Source organism: Ramularia collo-cygni, assembly GCF_900074925.1.
Source record: "Ramularia collo-cygni strain URUG2 genome assembly, contig: RCC_scaffold17, whole genome shotgun sequence".
NCBI lineage: Eukaryota > Fungi > Ascomycota > Dothideomycetes > Mycosphaerellales > Mycosphaerellaceae > Ramularia > Ramularia collo-cygni.
The window spans coordinates 269415-286111 of NW_019716271.1; the positions used below are offsets into that span (position 1 = coordinate 269415).

Sequence of the window (16697 nt, forward strand, 5' to 3'; positions counted from 1 at the left end):
CCCCACAACAGGATGAGGGTTTCGCTTGTGTGTGTGAGAGAGAGGGGCGAGAGTACTATACTCATCAGTCGGATTGTGATTGTTATCGTGGAGATATGCTGGTTTGGGGATTCTCTTTGTTTTGTGCGGCGTGGGGAGAGGGACGGACGGGRAAGGTGTGAAAGATGGATCGATGGATGGATAAATAAATGGATGGATGGAGGGATTAAGTGAGTGAGTGAGGGTGATTCTGATGACCTCAAGGTATTTTACTTATTCATTCCTTCATTCATTCATTCCAAGTATACACACACATGATGTTGACATGCGTGCTTTTTTCTTCGTCGATGCCAAGGTTAAGATGATGTGTGCGACGTCCTGCTCTGGGGAACGTCGTGTTTAGTACAATAAACTGATAGGGAACCGGCGCGGTTGTTCTGATAGTCTTGATGATGCACGTTGTGATGGTCGTTTCCGCCCCGCTGGCTTACAGGACTCGACATGATTTCCTGCTCCAAGTGTAAAGGGTGAGGAGAATATCGCCTTTCATCAAGCGTGAGGATATAGGTCATCACTACTTCGCCTTCGCCCGGACTCTCGCCTTACTTCTCGTTCCACCCTTGGCAGTAGCACCGCCTTTGGATCGGGTACTCCTCGTAGCAGGTGTACTGGCACGACTCTCTTTATCCTCACTCTCGTCCACGCCTTCCTCCTCCTCAGCACCTTCCTCCTCTTCCTCGGCCTCCTCCCCTCTGCCATCAACACTCTGTTCATCCGCCGTACTCTCCGCCTGCCTCGCACTCCTCCGACTCGGCGCACCGAGCAAACTCGTTCTTCCCCCAACACTCCCTTCCTCCCCTTTCCTCCCCTTCCCTTTACCTCTCCTCCTCTTCCTCGGGGAAGGTTCCACCCCAGTCCTCAAATCCAAGACCCTCGGCGGCGTCTTCCTCAAATTCAACCCGACAATCTCCACCTCACTCTCACTCCCCTCATCATCAATATCACCCCGTAACCTCCTCCTCCACACCTCCCTCCTAACCCCCTCATCCTCACTAACCGGCAACCCAAACTCCCCCACCTCCACCAAACCTTCCACATCACTCCACTCCCCATCCAACACTACACCTCCTTCCTCCACGCCCTCAATCCTCTCCAATTGTCTCGCATCCTCCCGCGCATCCAAAGCTTTCAAATCATACAGGCCGTTCAATTTCTTCCAGATTCCTGGGGGTCGAGTGTGGGGATTGCGAGGATGGATGTGGTGGTTGTCGAGGAGCCAGGAGTGGAGGGCCAGCATGCGGTGATGTTTGTGGATTCCGGTCGGTTTGTAGCGGAGCAGGGCGCGGAAGAGGGCGGTTTCTTCTGCGTCTGTCCAGGCGTCGGAGGATGATGGTGAGGATGGTGATGGGGGATCCTGTTCGTCGGGTTGTTGTTGTTGTTGTTGTTGGGGAGAGGGGGAGGGAGAGGGAGAGGCGGTTGCTGTTGTTGTTCGCGAGTGTCGGGCGCGTTTTCGAGGCGGCATGGTGGGCATGTTTTGGGTGATGGTGATGTTCAATGGTGGCTACCTAGGTACATATTTGACAAGGTAGATACCTCTTACTTTAGGTAGAGCGGACGTTATGCTATTTTTGGGCCATGACGTAGATTTTGAGACGACCCTCCACGGAGGACCTCCGAGCAGCTTCCAAGCTTTCCCAAGAAGCTGACCACCTGGGCAGACTTCACAAAAGCTGCTCTCTTCCACCTCATTCACCACCCTCACTCTCCGAGGAAACGTCGAGATGAAGTGGCCCAGGTAGGTGATGAATCAATCCCATTCATCCATCCCATCCATCCCATCCATCCATCCATCAATCAACCATATCAACCCCATCAATGCTAATCAACTTCCAGCTTCTTCTCCTCATCCTCCTCCCGTAACCACCACACGCTCCATGGCGAACTCTCCCGCCTCCTCCCCTCTCACCGCGATGAAATGCACTCGGCCGTGCCCGCCAAATCCGTGACCCTCACAGCACTCCGACTCAAACATCAAATCGAATGCGTGATTCCCTGTGAATTGGAAGAAGAGCGGATCACTCGCCCACATTCCGATGTCATCACTCCCGCCGTCGTGGCCACGTCCAAATCCGCCGGCAAAATTGGGGAAGAAGACTATGCATCCTGTGTCGTCTTTTGTCTGTTGATCTGCAAGAATTGGTTTAGAAGACAGGCCATGTTGGAGCTGTGGGATGCGGATCTACACGAACTACGAGCCGTGGCGTGTGAGGTCATCGCCAAACAGCTGATTGAAGGGGAAGAGGACGKCAATTACCTGATGCGCGATGTCTTGTTGAAGCGATATTCCATCATCGTCGACGGAGAAGACACCAAACCCGCCAACGCCATTGAAAAGGCGGTGGATTTGCATGCCGTACGTGTGATTGGATCCTCGGGATATCAAAAGTGCATTTCGTATCTGTGGAGGGGATGGTTGGTGCAGGATGAAGACGATCCCTCCCGCTTCACCGATTATCAACTCAAGACCAGCACCAATTATTGGGATCATTTCGATCCCGACCGCATGCGTGTCCCACAATACCAGAATGCGGTGCAGGTCATGGTCAGCGTCGCCTATCTGGCCCTCTACACCGGAGCCATCAACACCATCAATCCCACCGGTGATGTGGATATCGTTGAAGGATTGCTGTACATCTTCACCCTCGGCTTCATCTGTGACGAGGCGACCAAATTCTTCAAAATCGGCAGATATTACTTTGGATTCTGGAACATTTTCAACTCCACCCTCTACGCCTTGCTTGTCATCTCCTTTATCCTGCGCATCATCGCCCTGGCCCATCCGTTGGGAGAGGAGAAGCGGGGATACTACAACACCCTCTCCTACAACTTCCTCGCTTTCTCCGCCCCCATGTTCTGGATGCGTCTGATGCTCTACCTCGACTCCCTGCGCTTCTTCGGCGCCATGCTGGTTGTGCTCAAGGTCATGATGAAGGAATCCCTCATCTTCTTTGCCCTCCTCATCGTCGTCTTGATCGGTTTCTTCCAGGCTTTCGTCGGCTTCGATCAGGTTGATAATCAAGTCACCGCGACCGAATTCATCGCCAAGATGATGTTGAATGCCATTATGGGTTCTCCTGAATTCGATGGCTGGGGTCGTTTCGCCTCGCCTTTTGGGTCAGTCTTCCCTTTCATCTCATCTCATCTTCATCACATACATATTGACACACCACAGATTAATCCTTTACTACATCTACAACTTCGTCATCGCCGTCATCCTGTTGAACGTCCTCATCGCCCTCTACAATTCCGCCTACGAAGACATTACGGAAAATGCAATCGACGAATACCTCGCCCTCTTCGCCCAAAAGACCATGCAATTCGTCCGCGCACCGGACGAGAATGTCTACATCGCCCCATTCAACCTCGTGGAAATCCTCTTCCTCGCCCTACCTTTCGAATGGTGGCTCAGCAGACCCTACTACGAGAAATTAAACGACCTCGTCATGGGGATCGTATACTCCCCCGTTTTAACCCTCACGGCCGCTTTGGAGGCTCGTACGGCGCGCATGGTGAGATTTAATCGTAGTCGAGGAGAAAGTGATGAGGATACGGTCGAGGAGTGGGAGGAATTGGAAGGCGAGTGTGATTTTGAAGGAAGTGGATGGGGGAAGAGGGTGGAGGAGAGTTGTCCMGATGTTGTTGTTGATGGCACGCTGAAGGCTGTGAGGGAATTGAGGGAGGAGGTTAGGGAGTTGAAGGATATGTTGAGGGAATTGAAGGTTTTTCAGGATGGAGGGGCGCCTGTTGAGGCGAAGTAAGTGATGGGATGGGGATTGAGGAGGGAGGGAGGGATCATTATGTGATGATTATGCTGTCTGTTGAGCGTATGTTGAGCGTATGTTGAGCGTCTGTGTGTATGGCTTTGGTGGGCATGTGTCTAGGAGTGAGTGGGTTTTGTATAGAATGAATGAACAGTACGTAGGATGGATACCTTTATGGATGGCAGCGTGATGAATTAAGATGGGATTCCTTTACAATCTCAATCGAGGATCGAAAGGTAAGAATGAAAGATACCACCTATCTTATCTTTTCTGTTCTTGTCTTCCTTTCCCCTGAATCGATCGGCCAATAAGCACTAGAGTTGCTTTTTTCGATATTATGTGATTATTATTATCTAGGAGACTGGAGTCTGTTTTGAGATATTATCTTCTTGGATTTTTTTTATGTTACCTCGACTCGAGATAGAGGATTTTTGGTTTAAGTAGTAGGGACTAGTCTATAGAATCCGATATTAAGACCTTAGCACTGCCTATAATGGAACAATAAAGTAAATGTAGATGTTAAAAAAGTCTGTCTTGTGGAAGTCTTAGCGGCTTATAATAGTATCCTACTGAATTTGAATCTTAGGCGTCATTGCAGGTGTTTCTTGCGTCAGTCGATCCTCCTGCCCGAAACTTGTATTCCGGGTGCATGATGGCGAGCTATAGCGTGATTACTGCCAAGTGGGGGAAGCGGGCCGTGCTTCCTGAATAGGCAACTTCTGCCTCATGGGTTAACACGCTTGCAAAGAGTTACAGTGCAAGGCAGAGATTATTCATGAATGTGAAGTGTAGAAAGATGGACTTACGAGAATATCTTGAAGTGTGGAATGTATATTCTAGAATTCCATCATGCAAGGGGTGAGTAATAACCAAAACCATGAAAATTTCCCACAACTTTGCAAACACGTCTTTCCCTCCAAAACGACAATGCTCGCCCCATCGCATCGTATCCCAGCAGCAGTGCTCCTAACAATCCTCCTCCTAAGCATCTTCATCTTCAAAGATAATCCCCTCATCCAAAGCGAAGGAAGAAAACTTCTCCTCCCCAACAGACCCACCCACAAACAATCCTCCCTCGCGAGCATCGGGGAAGAACTAGCCTACATAACCTTCTTCACCGGCACCCAAGCCAATAAATCCGACCCAGACATCAGTRAAGACGTCTACTTCACCGCAACTCGAATTCTCGGCTACCAATTAATGCACGCCCCAACCACTCGCACCCGCCGGGCCATCCCTTTCGTCGTCCTCGTCCCCCCAGACGTCGTCCCCGCCAAACGAGAGCGTTTTGAAAAAGACGGGGCGGTGGTGATAGAAGTCCCATATCTTGAGCTTCCGGAATGGGTTATTCCCGCAGAAGCGCGTTGGAAAGACGTGATGAGTAAACTTCGAGCGTGGCAGCAGACGCAATTTTCTCGTTGTTTGTTGCTGGATGGGGATATGATTCTTAATGCTCCTTTGGATGGGGTTTTTGATGATGATGCTGCTGCGAGATTCACCAGCACGCGTCGTGCATCATTGATGAATGATGATGATTCGGGGGATAATGACACCGATTCTTCCCCCCTCCTCCTCCTCCTCCCGGATCAATATCTCTTCGCTTCCATACCCGAAGCCACGGCACATCATACGCAAATTGGAGAATTCAGCGACATCAATTATTTCAATGCAGGATTCTTCCTCTTCGGGCCCTCGATTCCTGTGTTTGAATACTACACTTTCAAACTCCAGGAACAAGGGACTTGGGATCCTAAATACCCGGAACAGAATCTTTTGAATTATATTCATAGTCAGTCCGGGAGGATGCCTTGGACGAGACTCGACACGAAATGGAATGTCAAATTTCCGACGGTGGGGGATAAGGAGGAGGAGGGAGTGGTTAGTATGCATGATAAATTCTGGAGGGCGGATGTGGATGCGGGCTTGCAGGATTATTATAATTCGTTGAGGTGGAAGATGGAGGGGTTTTATGAGGGGTTGGATGTGGGGAGGAAGAGTGGGTGGAGGGGATGAAGATGAGATGATATTCATGATGTGATATGATATGAACGGGCTATTTGGAGTCTTCCCAGATCTTCAGACATTCCTCCTACCCATCACAGAAATTCAAGCCGAAGCGTTGGATACCCTTTACTTACTCGCTGAGAAGCATGCCATATCTAGATTTTTCGTTGGGGAGATGTTCAATATGTCAACAACCTTTCCATTTTTCATGCTTGGGATGCTTTGAAGGGCTCGGCAGAACAGCAGTTACAGAGAGAGAGCTCCAATTCCTAGATTTTGTTGATATTCGGTTTTCCCAAGTTGATGTTTTTTTTTTTTTTTTTTGCATAGGCGACATCTTGTGGGATTGTGGCTTCGGGATATTGAGTATGCTTGGAAGATTCCGGGGGTTTTGGAGCAGAGAAAAGCTGGTGTTTGTCATGGAGTGGTGCCGGAGAGGTCTGTATTTCTACTTGAACCTCGGATTAGGACGACTAGTAGTGGTGGTAGTGGTGGTAGTGGTGGTAGTGGTGGTAGTGGTAGTGGTAGGAAAGCTGAGTAGGTATAGTAGTAATGTGTGAGATAGGGATCAGCTTGTCGATATGAGAATTGTATAGGACGTTGTGTCTATCTTGAAAGTTTCCATCAGTCGATTATATCTTGGGAGAGCTTTTCTCGATGTTTGTACAATCGACCTTTTGCTGCACCCCTCGCATCTACAAGATGGACTTCTCGCCGATACATGGAACCCGCAATCCAGGTCAACGGAATGTTGCGATTACTGCTGCAATGGCATCAATCGGAAATTTATCCATAAGCGGATCTTGCATGGTGTACCAAAGTCCCAACATATCCACTCAGCTACGCTCGGGCCATTTCGATATGGATAAGGTATGTAAGACGTGCTTTGGTTCGGCTGTGAGCAGGGAAGYAGCTCTCGCTTCACCATGGATAAATCCGATGTCCCGATATCCTGGGAGACTGCGAGGTTTCAGAGATGCCATCTCTAAATGTGAGGTCTATCTCTCCTTAATGCGAAAAGCGTAGGAGTCGTGGTTCCCATAGTAGTAGCAGTCTTGGCACTATGATCGATCAAAACAGTGACATTCAAATGCCTCATTTCTGAAAGCCATAACACCCCCCCCCTACGCGTTAAATAAATGCCAGGATGTGGCGTTGCAGGGAAGTGTGTGGACCTTGGGGGGTAAACATGTGCATGGTGTGCGATGGTGCAATGTCAGCCAAGCCAGGRCCAAGAGACATGGATGGGGCTGTATTATTCAACAATTGAATAAGTCAAGAACCTCGCTCCTTGTATTACATTACACCAGCAACTCTTCATTCTTTCGGCTCAAAATCTACAAACCTGTTCTTTTGCGAAGATGACGACACTTTTTCGACGATTCGTGAGAGGAAATGGAAATCTCAACAACGACGATACTGCTCGGACTACTTCACATATTGCCAATGTTACCGCAGGCGGAAACGAGACTGTCGTTGCGGGAGACTTGCAATATGTTGGAGAGCAGGGAGGGAATGATGCTCCTCTTGCATATCAAGAGGCGAGTGGAGCTCCTGTTGAGACTCAGTCTCCACTGGGTTACTCTGTTGGTCCTATAACGATTATGTTTTTGAATATCAGCAAGATGTAAGATCAATCCCTTGCAGTATTTGCTTCGCATGCTAATTATAGACTTCAGGATTGGGACTGGGATTTTCTCGACTCGTGAGTCTGGAGTTTCATGTAGGATGAATATTTGCTGACAATATCAAAAAAGCATCTTCTATCTTGACGGGAACGGGATCTGTTGGAACAAGTTTACTCTTCTGGATTCTCGGCTACGTATTATCACTATCATCACTATCCGTTTACCTAGAATACGCGGCATACTTCCCCAGTCGAAGTGGAAGTGAAGTCGTAAGCACACCCCGAACCTAGCCACCATCATCTACGTGAAAAAGTACAGCAAAGACTAACAAACCTTCCAGGCATATCTCGAACAAGCATACCCCCGACCAAAATGGTTCATGCCCACAACCTTCGCAATCCAATCCGTCCTCCTCTCCTTCAGCAGCAGCAACGCAATCGTAATGGCACGATATCTCTTCGCAATCGCAGATTACAATTCCACCCCCTGGGAACAAAAAGGCCTTGCAGTAGCATGCTACACTCTCGCTGTTCTATTCGTGCTCTTCAATACGAGATTCTCCTACTTCACATCCAATGTAATTGGTGTTGTTAAAGTACTCACTCTAGTCTTCATTTCTATTCTTGGACTCGTGGTTCTGGGAGGATATACACGGGTACAACGACCAAGTACAAATTTTCGGAATCTTTTTGAGGGAGATATTTCTCCCTGGGGAGTCACGAATGCGTTGTATCGTATTATTTTCTCGTATGCTGGGTTTGAGAATGCTTTTAATGTTGTTAATGAAGTCAAGGTATGTTTGCTGTTGTTGTCATGATAGTGATGAATGCTGATATTTCTTAGAACCCTGTGAAAAGTATCCGGAATAATGGATTTGGGGCTTTGACTATTGTTGCTACACTTTATATGCTTTGCAACGTCGCCTTTTTCGCAGCTAGTACGTATCATACGTAGTCAAGAGACCATATGTGTATTGCTGACATGTTCCAGTTCCGAGAAAAGACATGGAAGAAGGTCGAGTCATTGCAGCATCCTACCTTTTCACAAACGTCTTCGGGGAGACGAATGCCGTTCGAGGTTTGAACTTCTTGATTGCCTTGTCATCTTTTGGCAATCTGATCGCTGTTCTGCTTGGCTCCTCTCGTATGCTGCGAGAGTGTGGCCGTCAAGGGGTTCTGCCATTTCCCAAATTCTGGGCCAGTACGAAACCATTCGGGACTCCTGCTGGACCTTATCTCCTGAAATGGTTCACCACGATCCTCGTCATTTTGGCTGTTCCATCAGGAGATGCTTTCAGTTTTAGTAAGATGTCACTTGCCTATTGCTGGGGAAGTTGCTAATCATGCAAAACAGTGGCCGATCTGAATAMCTACCCAGCGTCGGTATTTACCTTTYTCATGGCAATAGGACTTGTTCTCCTCCGTTGGAAGCGCCGAGACTTGGGACTTCCTCGTCCTACATTCAAAGCCTGGAATATCGGTCTCATATTCAACATCATCGTTCAAGTATACCTTCTTGTCATGCCCTGGTATCCTCCAGATGGGGGTGCGACTGGTGGAGATGTGAGCTTCTGGTACGCAACATACATTGTTGTCAGTCTTGCAATTCTATTCATTTGCGGGCTATATTACTACGTCTACGTCAAACTTCTGCCAAAGTGGAAGAAGTATGAGTTACGGCAGGAGGTTATCCAGCTTGGGGATGGAGCTCAGACACATGCTTTGGTCAAGGTTCCATATGGAGAGGTGGATGAATGGGATAGAACTCATGATGCATATGGAGCCAAGTACGGGCAAGAAAGTGGGTTCAGCTCGGCTGAGAAGGTTGATGTTGATGTGAGCGTCAAGTCGAAGGCGCTTGAAGGGTGAATATGGAGCTGTTGCTCTTTAGGATAGATGCTCTGTAGAAGCTATGCGGATAATTTCAGCACATTCAGCTCCAATTTTATCATTGAAAATGCAGTACATTCACAACCAGTGACATTCTGGTTACCATTCACTCACCCGATACTTGTTTCAATGACGTTACTTGGCGTTTCAGCTCGCCGCAAATAATATCCTTATTGTTTGCTAGACTACAAGAACAACACATCTTCTCACCACCAATCAACCTTTGAGAAGAAACACCACTCATCTTCTCCCAACCATGGATCTACCACAACACCCCGAGAAGCGTCGTTCAAGTCGAGCAGGCAACAGAGGCTCAAAGCGCTCGCGCACACCTTCCGAACCCCATGCTATCAGCTCACACGACCGAGATCGCACAGAGCACACAAGGAAGGAGACACCCACTAATACAACCAAATCACCGCAACAGCTGGAAGAGCCCGTGAGACCCCAACCGCGGCAATATCTACGCAAATACGAAGAAGAGTACCTCCCCTTTAACAAAGAAGAGCGCGCTTTCCCTTCCGGAGTAGCATATGCCCACGGCTCTCTGATCATCGGCTCAGCTCTCCCCGACCATGGACTCATGACCGCCAAAACGAAACTACTACATCGCGGAGAGAATCTCAACACGGGGGAGAAGACTCTAGTCACTCTCACTACACCCGATACGCGCGAAGTGGATTTTGAGGAATTGGTGGCTGTACATCAAGCTGGTTTGGCTGTGGATGAGGAGGGTCGGGCTCGAACTGGGCTTGTTGTACCACCGAAATTCTTCTCGAGGTCTAGGCATGAGGGTCGACGGAGAAGTTTCTCTGAGGGGGATCGAGCGCCGAGAGTTGAGGGATCGATTCGAGCGAAGAAATCTAAGGGGAAGCGAGCGCAGTCTAGCGGACCGGAAGCTTAGGGTCGAGGTACTGCAGCTTTCTCGGGCGGGAGATCTATTTGGCGTGTTGCAGGGACGGAGACAGTGGTAACAACGGAGGGAAGATGCATGGATATTGGACGGGTCGAGGAGAGTGGGTTCTGAGAGCGGATACCTTGGGAGGCGGATGGGCCCGAGAAAAGTTAGGAGTGGTTAATGAGGGAGTTAGATACATACCGGAGAATGTATGGCATGTGTTCCATAGCAAATTCCACGGTCTCTCTTCACGCGGTACACAGAACTCAGCCGGTTTTGTTTCTGAAAATGTTCATAAAGTTCAGTTGTCATTGTCTCCATATTTGAAATATTGTAGAGGACAAATCTCCGATTACCAAGACGTGATTCTTCCAGCACTTGCAATGTAACTTTGTCAGTTGTCTCCGCGTAGTCGAATCCCAAGTACATTCACTTCTGTGTAATTTCTGGACATAAATCACGTTATCTCGACTTGCCACTGTCCGGCGTGTTAGACTAATTAACAGCTCTTCGCCGCGAATACTGACGATTGTGAACTACTCTACCCATTCCAAGCCCTTTACTTTATAATCAGCGATCCACGGGTGTCAGTCAAAATAAAAAGGGGCATAATTCCGCCAAGGATATCATCCTCGTCACCACAAAAGTGGAGCCGAACCGGAGTGGCGGAACCTTTTCCGAACCTCACTCACTCACTAGAAATGCTGAAGTGACGGCAATAGCGCATTGGGGCAGCACACAAAACTTCAAAAATGCCGGATTCACTCGAAAGTGAGAAATTCCCATGGGATCTGGGTGTCTTCGACGCACATTGCCATCCAACTGATACTTTGGCCACATTATGCGAGATTCCGGAAATGAAGGCGAGAGTGCTCACGGTTATGGCAACTCGAGCGCAGGACCAGGAACTTGTGGCAAAAGCAGCGGATGAGCTGGGTTTCACTGCGGACGATGTATCGAGTCTCCCCACTCATACAGTAGGCGAGCATAAAGTCCTTCCAGCATTTGGTTGGCATCCGTGGTTCTCCCATCAGATGTTTGATGAGGCGGAGTATGATGGCTCGAGTTCTCTCAGCCCTGAACAAAAGGTCTCACATTACCAGAACGTCCTCAATCCCAAGTCAGAGGATCTGTCGTTCCTGCAGACTCTTCCTGACCCGAGACCCTTTGGCCATTTCATCGGACAGACTAGAGATTACCTACTCAAGTACCCGCTGGCTCTAGTCGGAGAGGTGGGTCTGGACAAGTCTTTCCGGATTCCAGAAAACTGGCTACCGGATGATAGCTGCCAATGTGGAGAGCAGAGGGACAACGGCTTAACGCCAGGAGGCCGGGAGGGACGACGACTAAGCCCATATCGTGTGAGCATGGACCACCAGAAGAAAGTGCTGCTTGCGCAATTGGCTCTCGCTGGCGAGCTWCAGCGCGCTGTCTCGGTCCATGGAGTCCAAGCGCATGGTATCCTGTATGAGACTCTTGCACAAACTTGGAAGGGACATGAGAAAAAGAAGGCTTCCAGGAAAGACCGACGGAAAGCAGGCAGTGCACCCTCCACAGAATCAGACAATGAACCGGACCAGATCGGAGCAAAGCCAYACCCTCCACGAATATGTCTTCATTCTTTCTCTGGACCCGCGGAAACAGTAAAGCAGTACACTGCAAGCGCAGTTCCTTGTGAAGTCTTCTTCAGCTTCAGCACCACCATCAATGCTTGGGCGGAGCAGGGTGAAGGAAAAGTCGAAGCTGCGCTCAAGATGGTGCCGGATGATAAAGTCCTTGTGGAGAGCGACCTTCATACTGCTGGACCCCGGATGGATGCCTACCTGGAAGAGGGCGTTCGAAAGATCTGTGAGGTTAAAGGCTGGTCGTTGTACGAAGGCATTACACAGCTGRCCAAGAACTGGAGACATTTCGCTTTGGGTATAATTGAACCATGATGAGATTAATCAGAGATGTCTTGTCTTTTGCCCTGGTCCAATCCTGACCGCCCGAGGAGGGACGAGCTACATGGCATCGGTTGATGGCTTGTCGTTTCTCTTTCCAGTCAGTTGCGATGGGTCTCCATCACGGTGGTCCTAGAGGCTTACTCTTCTGGATAATCATGTTATCGTTGAGCGCTCAACAGGCAGACGAGACATATGAGTGGCCATCGGCGAATCCGACCTCACCGCGCGCCACTGAAGAATCGCCGTCTCCTCAAGGCTGGAGTGGCGGCTCTCTACCTGGTAAAGACGCCGCAATGTCGGTTGAGCTCTGCTTGGTGTACTCGGATGCGGGCACTCACAAGTCAGAAGATGGGCTGCAAGCCAGGCATCTGGCTCAAGATCTCAGGACGGCCATCGCCTACTTCTCTATGGCGCTGCTGATTGTCAAAGCTACCATCCCGAAAGCGGAATCCGTTCTTCGAAGCATCGAGGTCATGGCTGGGAATCAACGTGAGCGCTGTATGATTGTCCAGCCTGGATGCTGAGCTTCCCGAAACACTCTGTTCCTCCCATTCTACAGTCCGCCCAGCATTCCTCGTCGCTGATCGATGTGTGTACTGTGTCCGACGGAATCGCAACATAACAACCTCCGCTCCGCTGTACGAGTGAAAATCGCTCTTTGTTCTCTTCGGAAGCCGGATGTCGCTCGCTTGTCGCCGCCAGTCTCCCCTTTGATGCTGGCCTTTGTTGTCAATCCCGCCTGAGCGCTATGCAGGAAGCAAAGGTTTGCGACATCTGAGGTTATAAGACGGACATGAGACGCATTATATCTGGCATGTCGGACTCTGCAGCTCCCCTCAGCCTGGAGCTGGGAGGGGTGGGCTGTTGGTGTCATTCCCGTACACGATTTAAGCTTCACGTATACTACGCTAGCTTCCCACCCCTGTCACTTTGGTTGCCCTCTTCTCAGGACTTCCGCGATTCTACACCACGAATACATACGCTGCAAAGACAACATCGCGTCTGTACGACTTCAGCCGGACCGCCACCGTCGCCTCAGCGAACGTATTCTCAGTCCTAGATCACCCTTCAATCAGTCCCAGCCCGATCCTGCACCACGGCAACATCGAGGCATCGCGCATGTTCCTCGCTACGATACACTCGGCAGCTCTGCCTTTACATCTTCATTATGGCACCTGAACGAGCTCCGTTACAAGCGGACGACGACTACCAGGACCTGCTGTCCTTTGCCGGAGTATTAAGCGCAGGTAGCCGCGAAGTCAATGGATCTCCGCAATCATTCCGCGGAGGTGATGGTACTCAAATGAGAGGTCTAACAACATCACCCAATCGAGGCTGTGACTCTACCAACAGAACGCTCATCCCGCCAGGACTTTTTAATGCAGCGCACTTTGGTGCGGAATTTCGAGGCTCTGCACCTTCGCTGTCGTTCTTCGAGGAAGAGTCTATGGCTGCTTTCTTCGGGTTCGGCACAGAGTCGGACACTGATAATACTGCATCAGCTTTAGACCCAGCGATTGATGCAATCGATGGGTCCAAGCCAGTTCTGGATCAGAATCCGGCCATTGCGGCAGTCGTGTTGTCCGCAACTCAACATACAAAATTTGCCCGTGATGACCCTATGGATGCCAGTACGCCAAGTGCGGGATGCTCTGCTGGTTCGCCTCCATTAGGCTCGTTCGATCGGCAGAGCGGCCGTGTCTCTTCTTCTCGCCTTGGTCTCCAGGCCTCTTCACATCCACCCAGACAGACCAAAGTAGCACTGGACGCTGCTACTTCCACGGGAAGTCTTCATCTACCATCCCATGCCACCACGGTAACTCCACGCAATGTCCAGAGTACGGCACCTCCGAAATATGTGCCCCTAATGCCCACGCGTCCACCTGTCTCCACGCAGGGGCTCGTGAGTATGCCGCCCACTTACCCACCACCAACGTTGCAGAATGGAACGTTGGGAACCGCGTCTCACCCTCTGTCACAGCAGGCTCAGGGTTCTTCGGCTCAGGTATGGACTTTCCTCCCGCCACAGACCGCAACGTCCATGGCGCCCATCAATCCAGCCGCTCAACTTGCGCAAACTATCAGCCTGCCGAACCCCGGAGTATCGTCCGCGCCAGCTGCTTCATCTCTACCTCCGCTCACGGCCGAGCAGCAACAGATTCTTTCCCAGCCACATGACAAAATTGTCGGAGACAACGCTCGGCGGCTCGCTTTGACTATGAGAACCGAGCACATGAAGCATCATATCGACGCAAAGCGTGCTGCAGCTGGCTTGGGTCCCCTTAAATTGAATGTCTACACCAAACGTGTCACGAACGCCATCAAGGGGTACGCCAAGAAACAAGGTCGCGACGAGGTGGAGGTCCGAGATGAGTTCAATCAACAGCGCATTGCAAACGGTATTACGATTAATACTGCCGCCGCGAAAAAGGTCCTAGATACTGTCAATGGACGTCGCGGTCCATTCAATGCAACCAACTCTGCCTCTGTCGGAAGTGTTGCTGCTGCCGCTCAGAATTCTGTCACTGCGATAGGATCCACTCCTGCGCTCAGCTCCAGCCCGCAAGCTCTAGCTCCCGTCGCCACTGCTACACAGACCTACATCCCAGCCACAGCTACGAACGCGGCGAGAAATGTGTTCACCCAACCCCCCGCTTCTTCACCAAGCTCATCATTCACCATCTCGTCTATCGGTTCTGCTGTTGCTACAGGAGTCGCTGGACCCACAAACACTGCCAATGGTCATATCATCGACTCTGAGCCAGCACTGAGCGCCATCATTATCAGCACAGAAGGCGCGTCTTATCTTGAGGACTTTCATGCATCGAGGGTTGGGAAGCTCAAGCGTATCTTTGACTCCGGCAACTTGGTACGTGATGGTGGAGTGACCGATGCCGGTGCTGAGCGCCCTTGGAAGAGGCGCGACAACGACACGGAGTGAGAAGTCGGGAGACAGTCATTGGGTGGAAAGTGGCGTTTGACTACTGGCGTGAAATGGACCAGGAAGCTGGGGTTCAGGAACGCATGAAAACCACGGCACATGGACGCAAAAAAATGTTTGTCCGCTGTGACTGAGAAACTACAAATGTAAGCTTCATTGCTTTCATCATCATCCCTCCTTATCTTCAAAATGTTCAGTGTGAGTTCTTCATTCCCGATCCCCCAATTAGCAGACGAACGCAAGAAATCAATTGCCTTGCTATCGTTTTGAACGCTCTGCTTGTATGTTTGACAATCGTAAATGCCAATTGAACTTCCTTCATTACTTCATTACCACTTCGTCTTTCTCTACCTCTTCTCTCTACCAATAAACAGACACAAGCTCTTCATATAAGAAGTCAATTCTTCCAACTAGAGTGCCTACTACGTGTAATGTTTTTCAAATCACGTATATCGCCGCGGTAGACTCCGCTAGACACTTCGTACCATGGACACACCGCCTACTTTCTTTTAACTCAATCACCATCGAGACAGCGATAGCCACCTTCTCYGAGCCAGTAGACAGCACTGCGAAACTTGCGCGCCTCTATTATCCGCAAATTGCTCCTCGCGTCCATGTCTTTGACCAACCATCGACAACTTCTGCGTGTAATGGCCGTCTATCCATCGCTTTGAACCTGGACATCGCCGCCGCTCTTTCAATCACGGCCGTATAACTACCGCAGATTCCTCACCACGACAGCGTTTCAACAACGCACAGCATCGAAGACTCAGCGACCCGAGCCTTCATCTCCCCACTCAATATAGGGAGGACCAGCCTTGATGCTACCTGGCAGCTCGAAGTTTGCCATGTCCGACCCCAACAGTATGGCCGGCATCCTTGCGAAATGCACAGGATCTTTCGCGCAGAGACGGCTCGAAGACGATGTCCATGACGAGAAGCTGCAGCCAGAAGTAAACCAGCCACCACACATTATTGCTTCCACTAGCTTGGGCTCCATGAAGTCCTCTAACTCCCCGGTAATACAACACGACTCTACCATTGCAGAGCCGCTTGGATTTCTGGAGGCAACAGGAGGCAGACTGGTCTTGGAGCTGCTGCCAATCTCGATATCTACACGATGAACGACGTCGCTGCGCGGGATCTGCTATCATCAGACTCACTTCCTCTGGTCGACGAAAATTTCAACTCGCTGTATGATGCGCTCTTTGCCAACGACAACAATGATTCGGACAACAGCTTCAGCCTTGAAGAGCCAGCACCAGAGCGAGGCGCGGCTGCTGATTTAACCCTCTATCGGTGAAACTTGTGCGACACGAGTGTAACGAGCTGCGGAAGGCAAATGACATTTCTACCAACGCTTCGGCTGCTGGAAAAGCTGCCGATTTCGCTGGCGGCATCTATGCCCTGATGAACGCTATCGCCTCTCGCAGTAATGTCGCAGCCAGAACTCGGCCTGTCGTTTCTACCTCTCAACCTGTGTCAGCACTTGCTACGTCGTCTGGCTCGGTTCAACAGTCTCTAGGGCCACAGCTCACCTTCACGGTGTCTCAGACACCAGCTATGGCTGCAAATACTGCGAATGGTCACA

At 50.2% G+C, this 16697-nt stretch overlaps 7 protein-coding genes; 6 read left to right on the forward strand and 1 right to left on the reverse strand.

The window, feature by feature from the left end:
- Positions 1-553: 553 nt before the first annotated feature.
- RCC_09286 (uncharacterized protein) lies at positions 554-1501 on the reverse strand (the record flags this gene model as incomplete). Its single annotated transcript, XM_023774528.1, has 1 exon — positions 554-1501. One exon carries the CDS (start codon positions 1499-1501, stop codon positions 554-556), a length of 948 nt encoding a protein of 315 aa, XP_023630296.1.
- Positions 1502-1760: 259 nt separating this feature from the next.
- RCC_09287 (related to YVC1-vacuolar cation channel) lies at positions 1761-3797 on the forward strand (the record flags this gene model as incomplete). XM_023774529.1 has 3 exons in its annotated part: positions 1761-1774; positions 1873-3153; positions 3212-3797. 3 exons carry the CDS (start codon positions 1761-1763, stop codon positions 3795-3797), a joined length of 1881 nt encoding a protein of 626 aa, XP_023630297.1.
- A 1203-nt stretch (positions 3798-5000) lies between these two features.
- On the forward strand, positions 5001-5813 carry RCC_09288 (uncharacterized protein; the record flags this gene model as incomplete). Its single annotated transcript, XM_023774530.1, has 1 exon — positions 5001-5813. One exon carries the CDS (start codon positions 5001-5003, stop codon positions 5811-5813), a length of 813 nt encoding a protein of 270 aa, XP_023630298.1.
- Positions 5814-7165: 1352 nt separating this feature from the next.
- RCC_09289 (related to methionine transport protein, high affinity) lies at positions 7166-9300 on the forward strand (the record flags this gene model as incomplete). XM_023774531.1 has 7 exons in its annotated part: positions 7166-7431; positions 7484-7509; positions 7562-7701; positions 7773-8225; positions 8276-8369; positions 8423-8734; positions 8786-9300. 7 exons carry the CDS (start codon positions 7166-7168, stop codon positions 9298-9300), a joined length of 1806 nt encoding a protein of 601 aa, XP_023630299.1.
- Positions 9301-9577: 277 nt separating this feature from the next.
- On the forward strand, positions 9578-10225 carry RCC_09290 (uncharacterized protein; the record flags this gene model as incomplete). The annotated part of the gene is made up of 1 exon (XM_023774532.1): positions 9578-10225. The coding sequence occupies one exon, from the start codon at positions 9578-9580 to the stop codon at positions 10223-10225; it is 648 nt and encodes a 215-aa protein (XP_023630300.1).
- Positions 10226-10971: 746 nt separating this feature from the next.
- RCC_09291 (related to Cut9 interacting protein scn1) lies at positions 10972-12156 on the forward strand (the record flags this gene model as incomplete). Its single annotated transcript, XM_023774533.1, has 1 exon — positions 10972-12156. One exon carries the CDS (start codon positions 10972-10974, stop codon positions 12154-12156), a length of 1185 nt encoding a protein of 394 aa, XP_023630301.1.
- Positions 12157-13333: 1177 nt separating this feature from the next.
- Positions 13334-15106, forward strand: RCC_09292 (uncharacterized protein; the record flags this gene model as incomplete). Its single annotated transcript, XM_023774534.1, has 1 exon — positions 13334-15106. The coding sequence occupies one exon, from the start codon at positions 13334-13336 to the stop codon at positions 15104-15106; it is 1773 nt and encodes a 590-aa protein (XP_023630302.1).
- Between the last annotated feature and the right edge of the window lie 1591 nt (positions 15107-16697).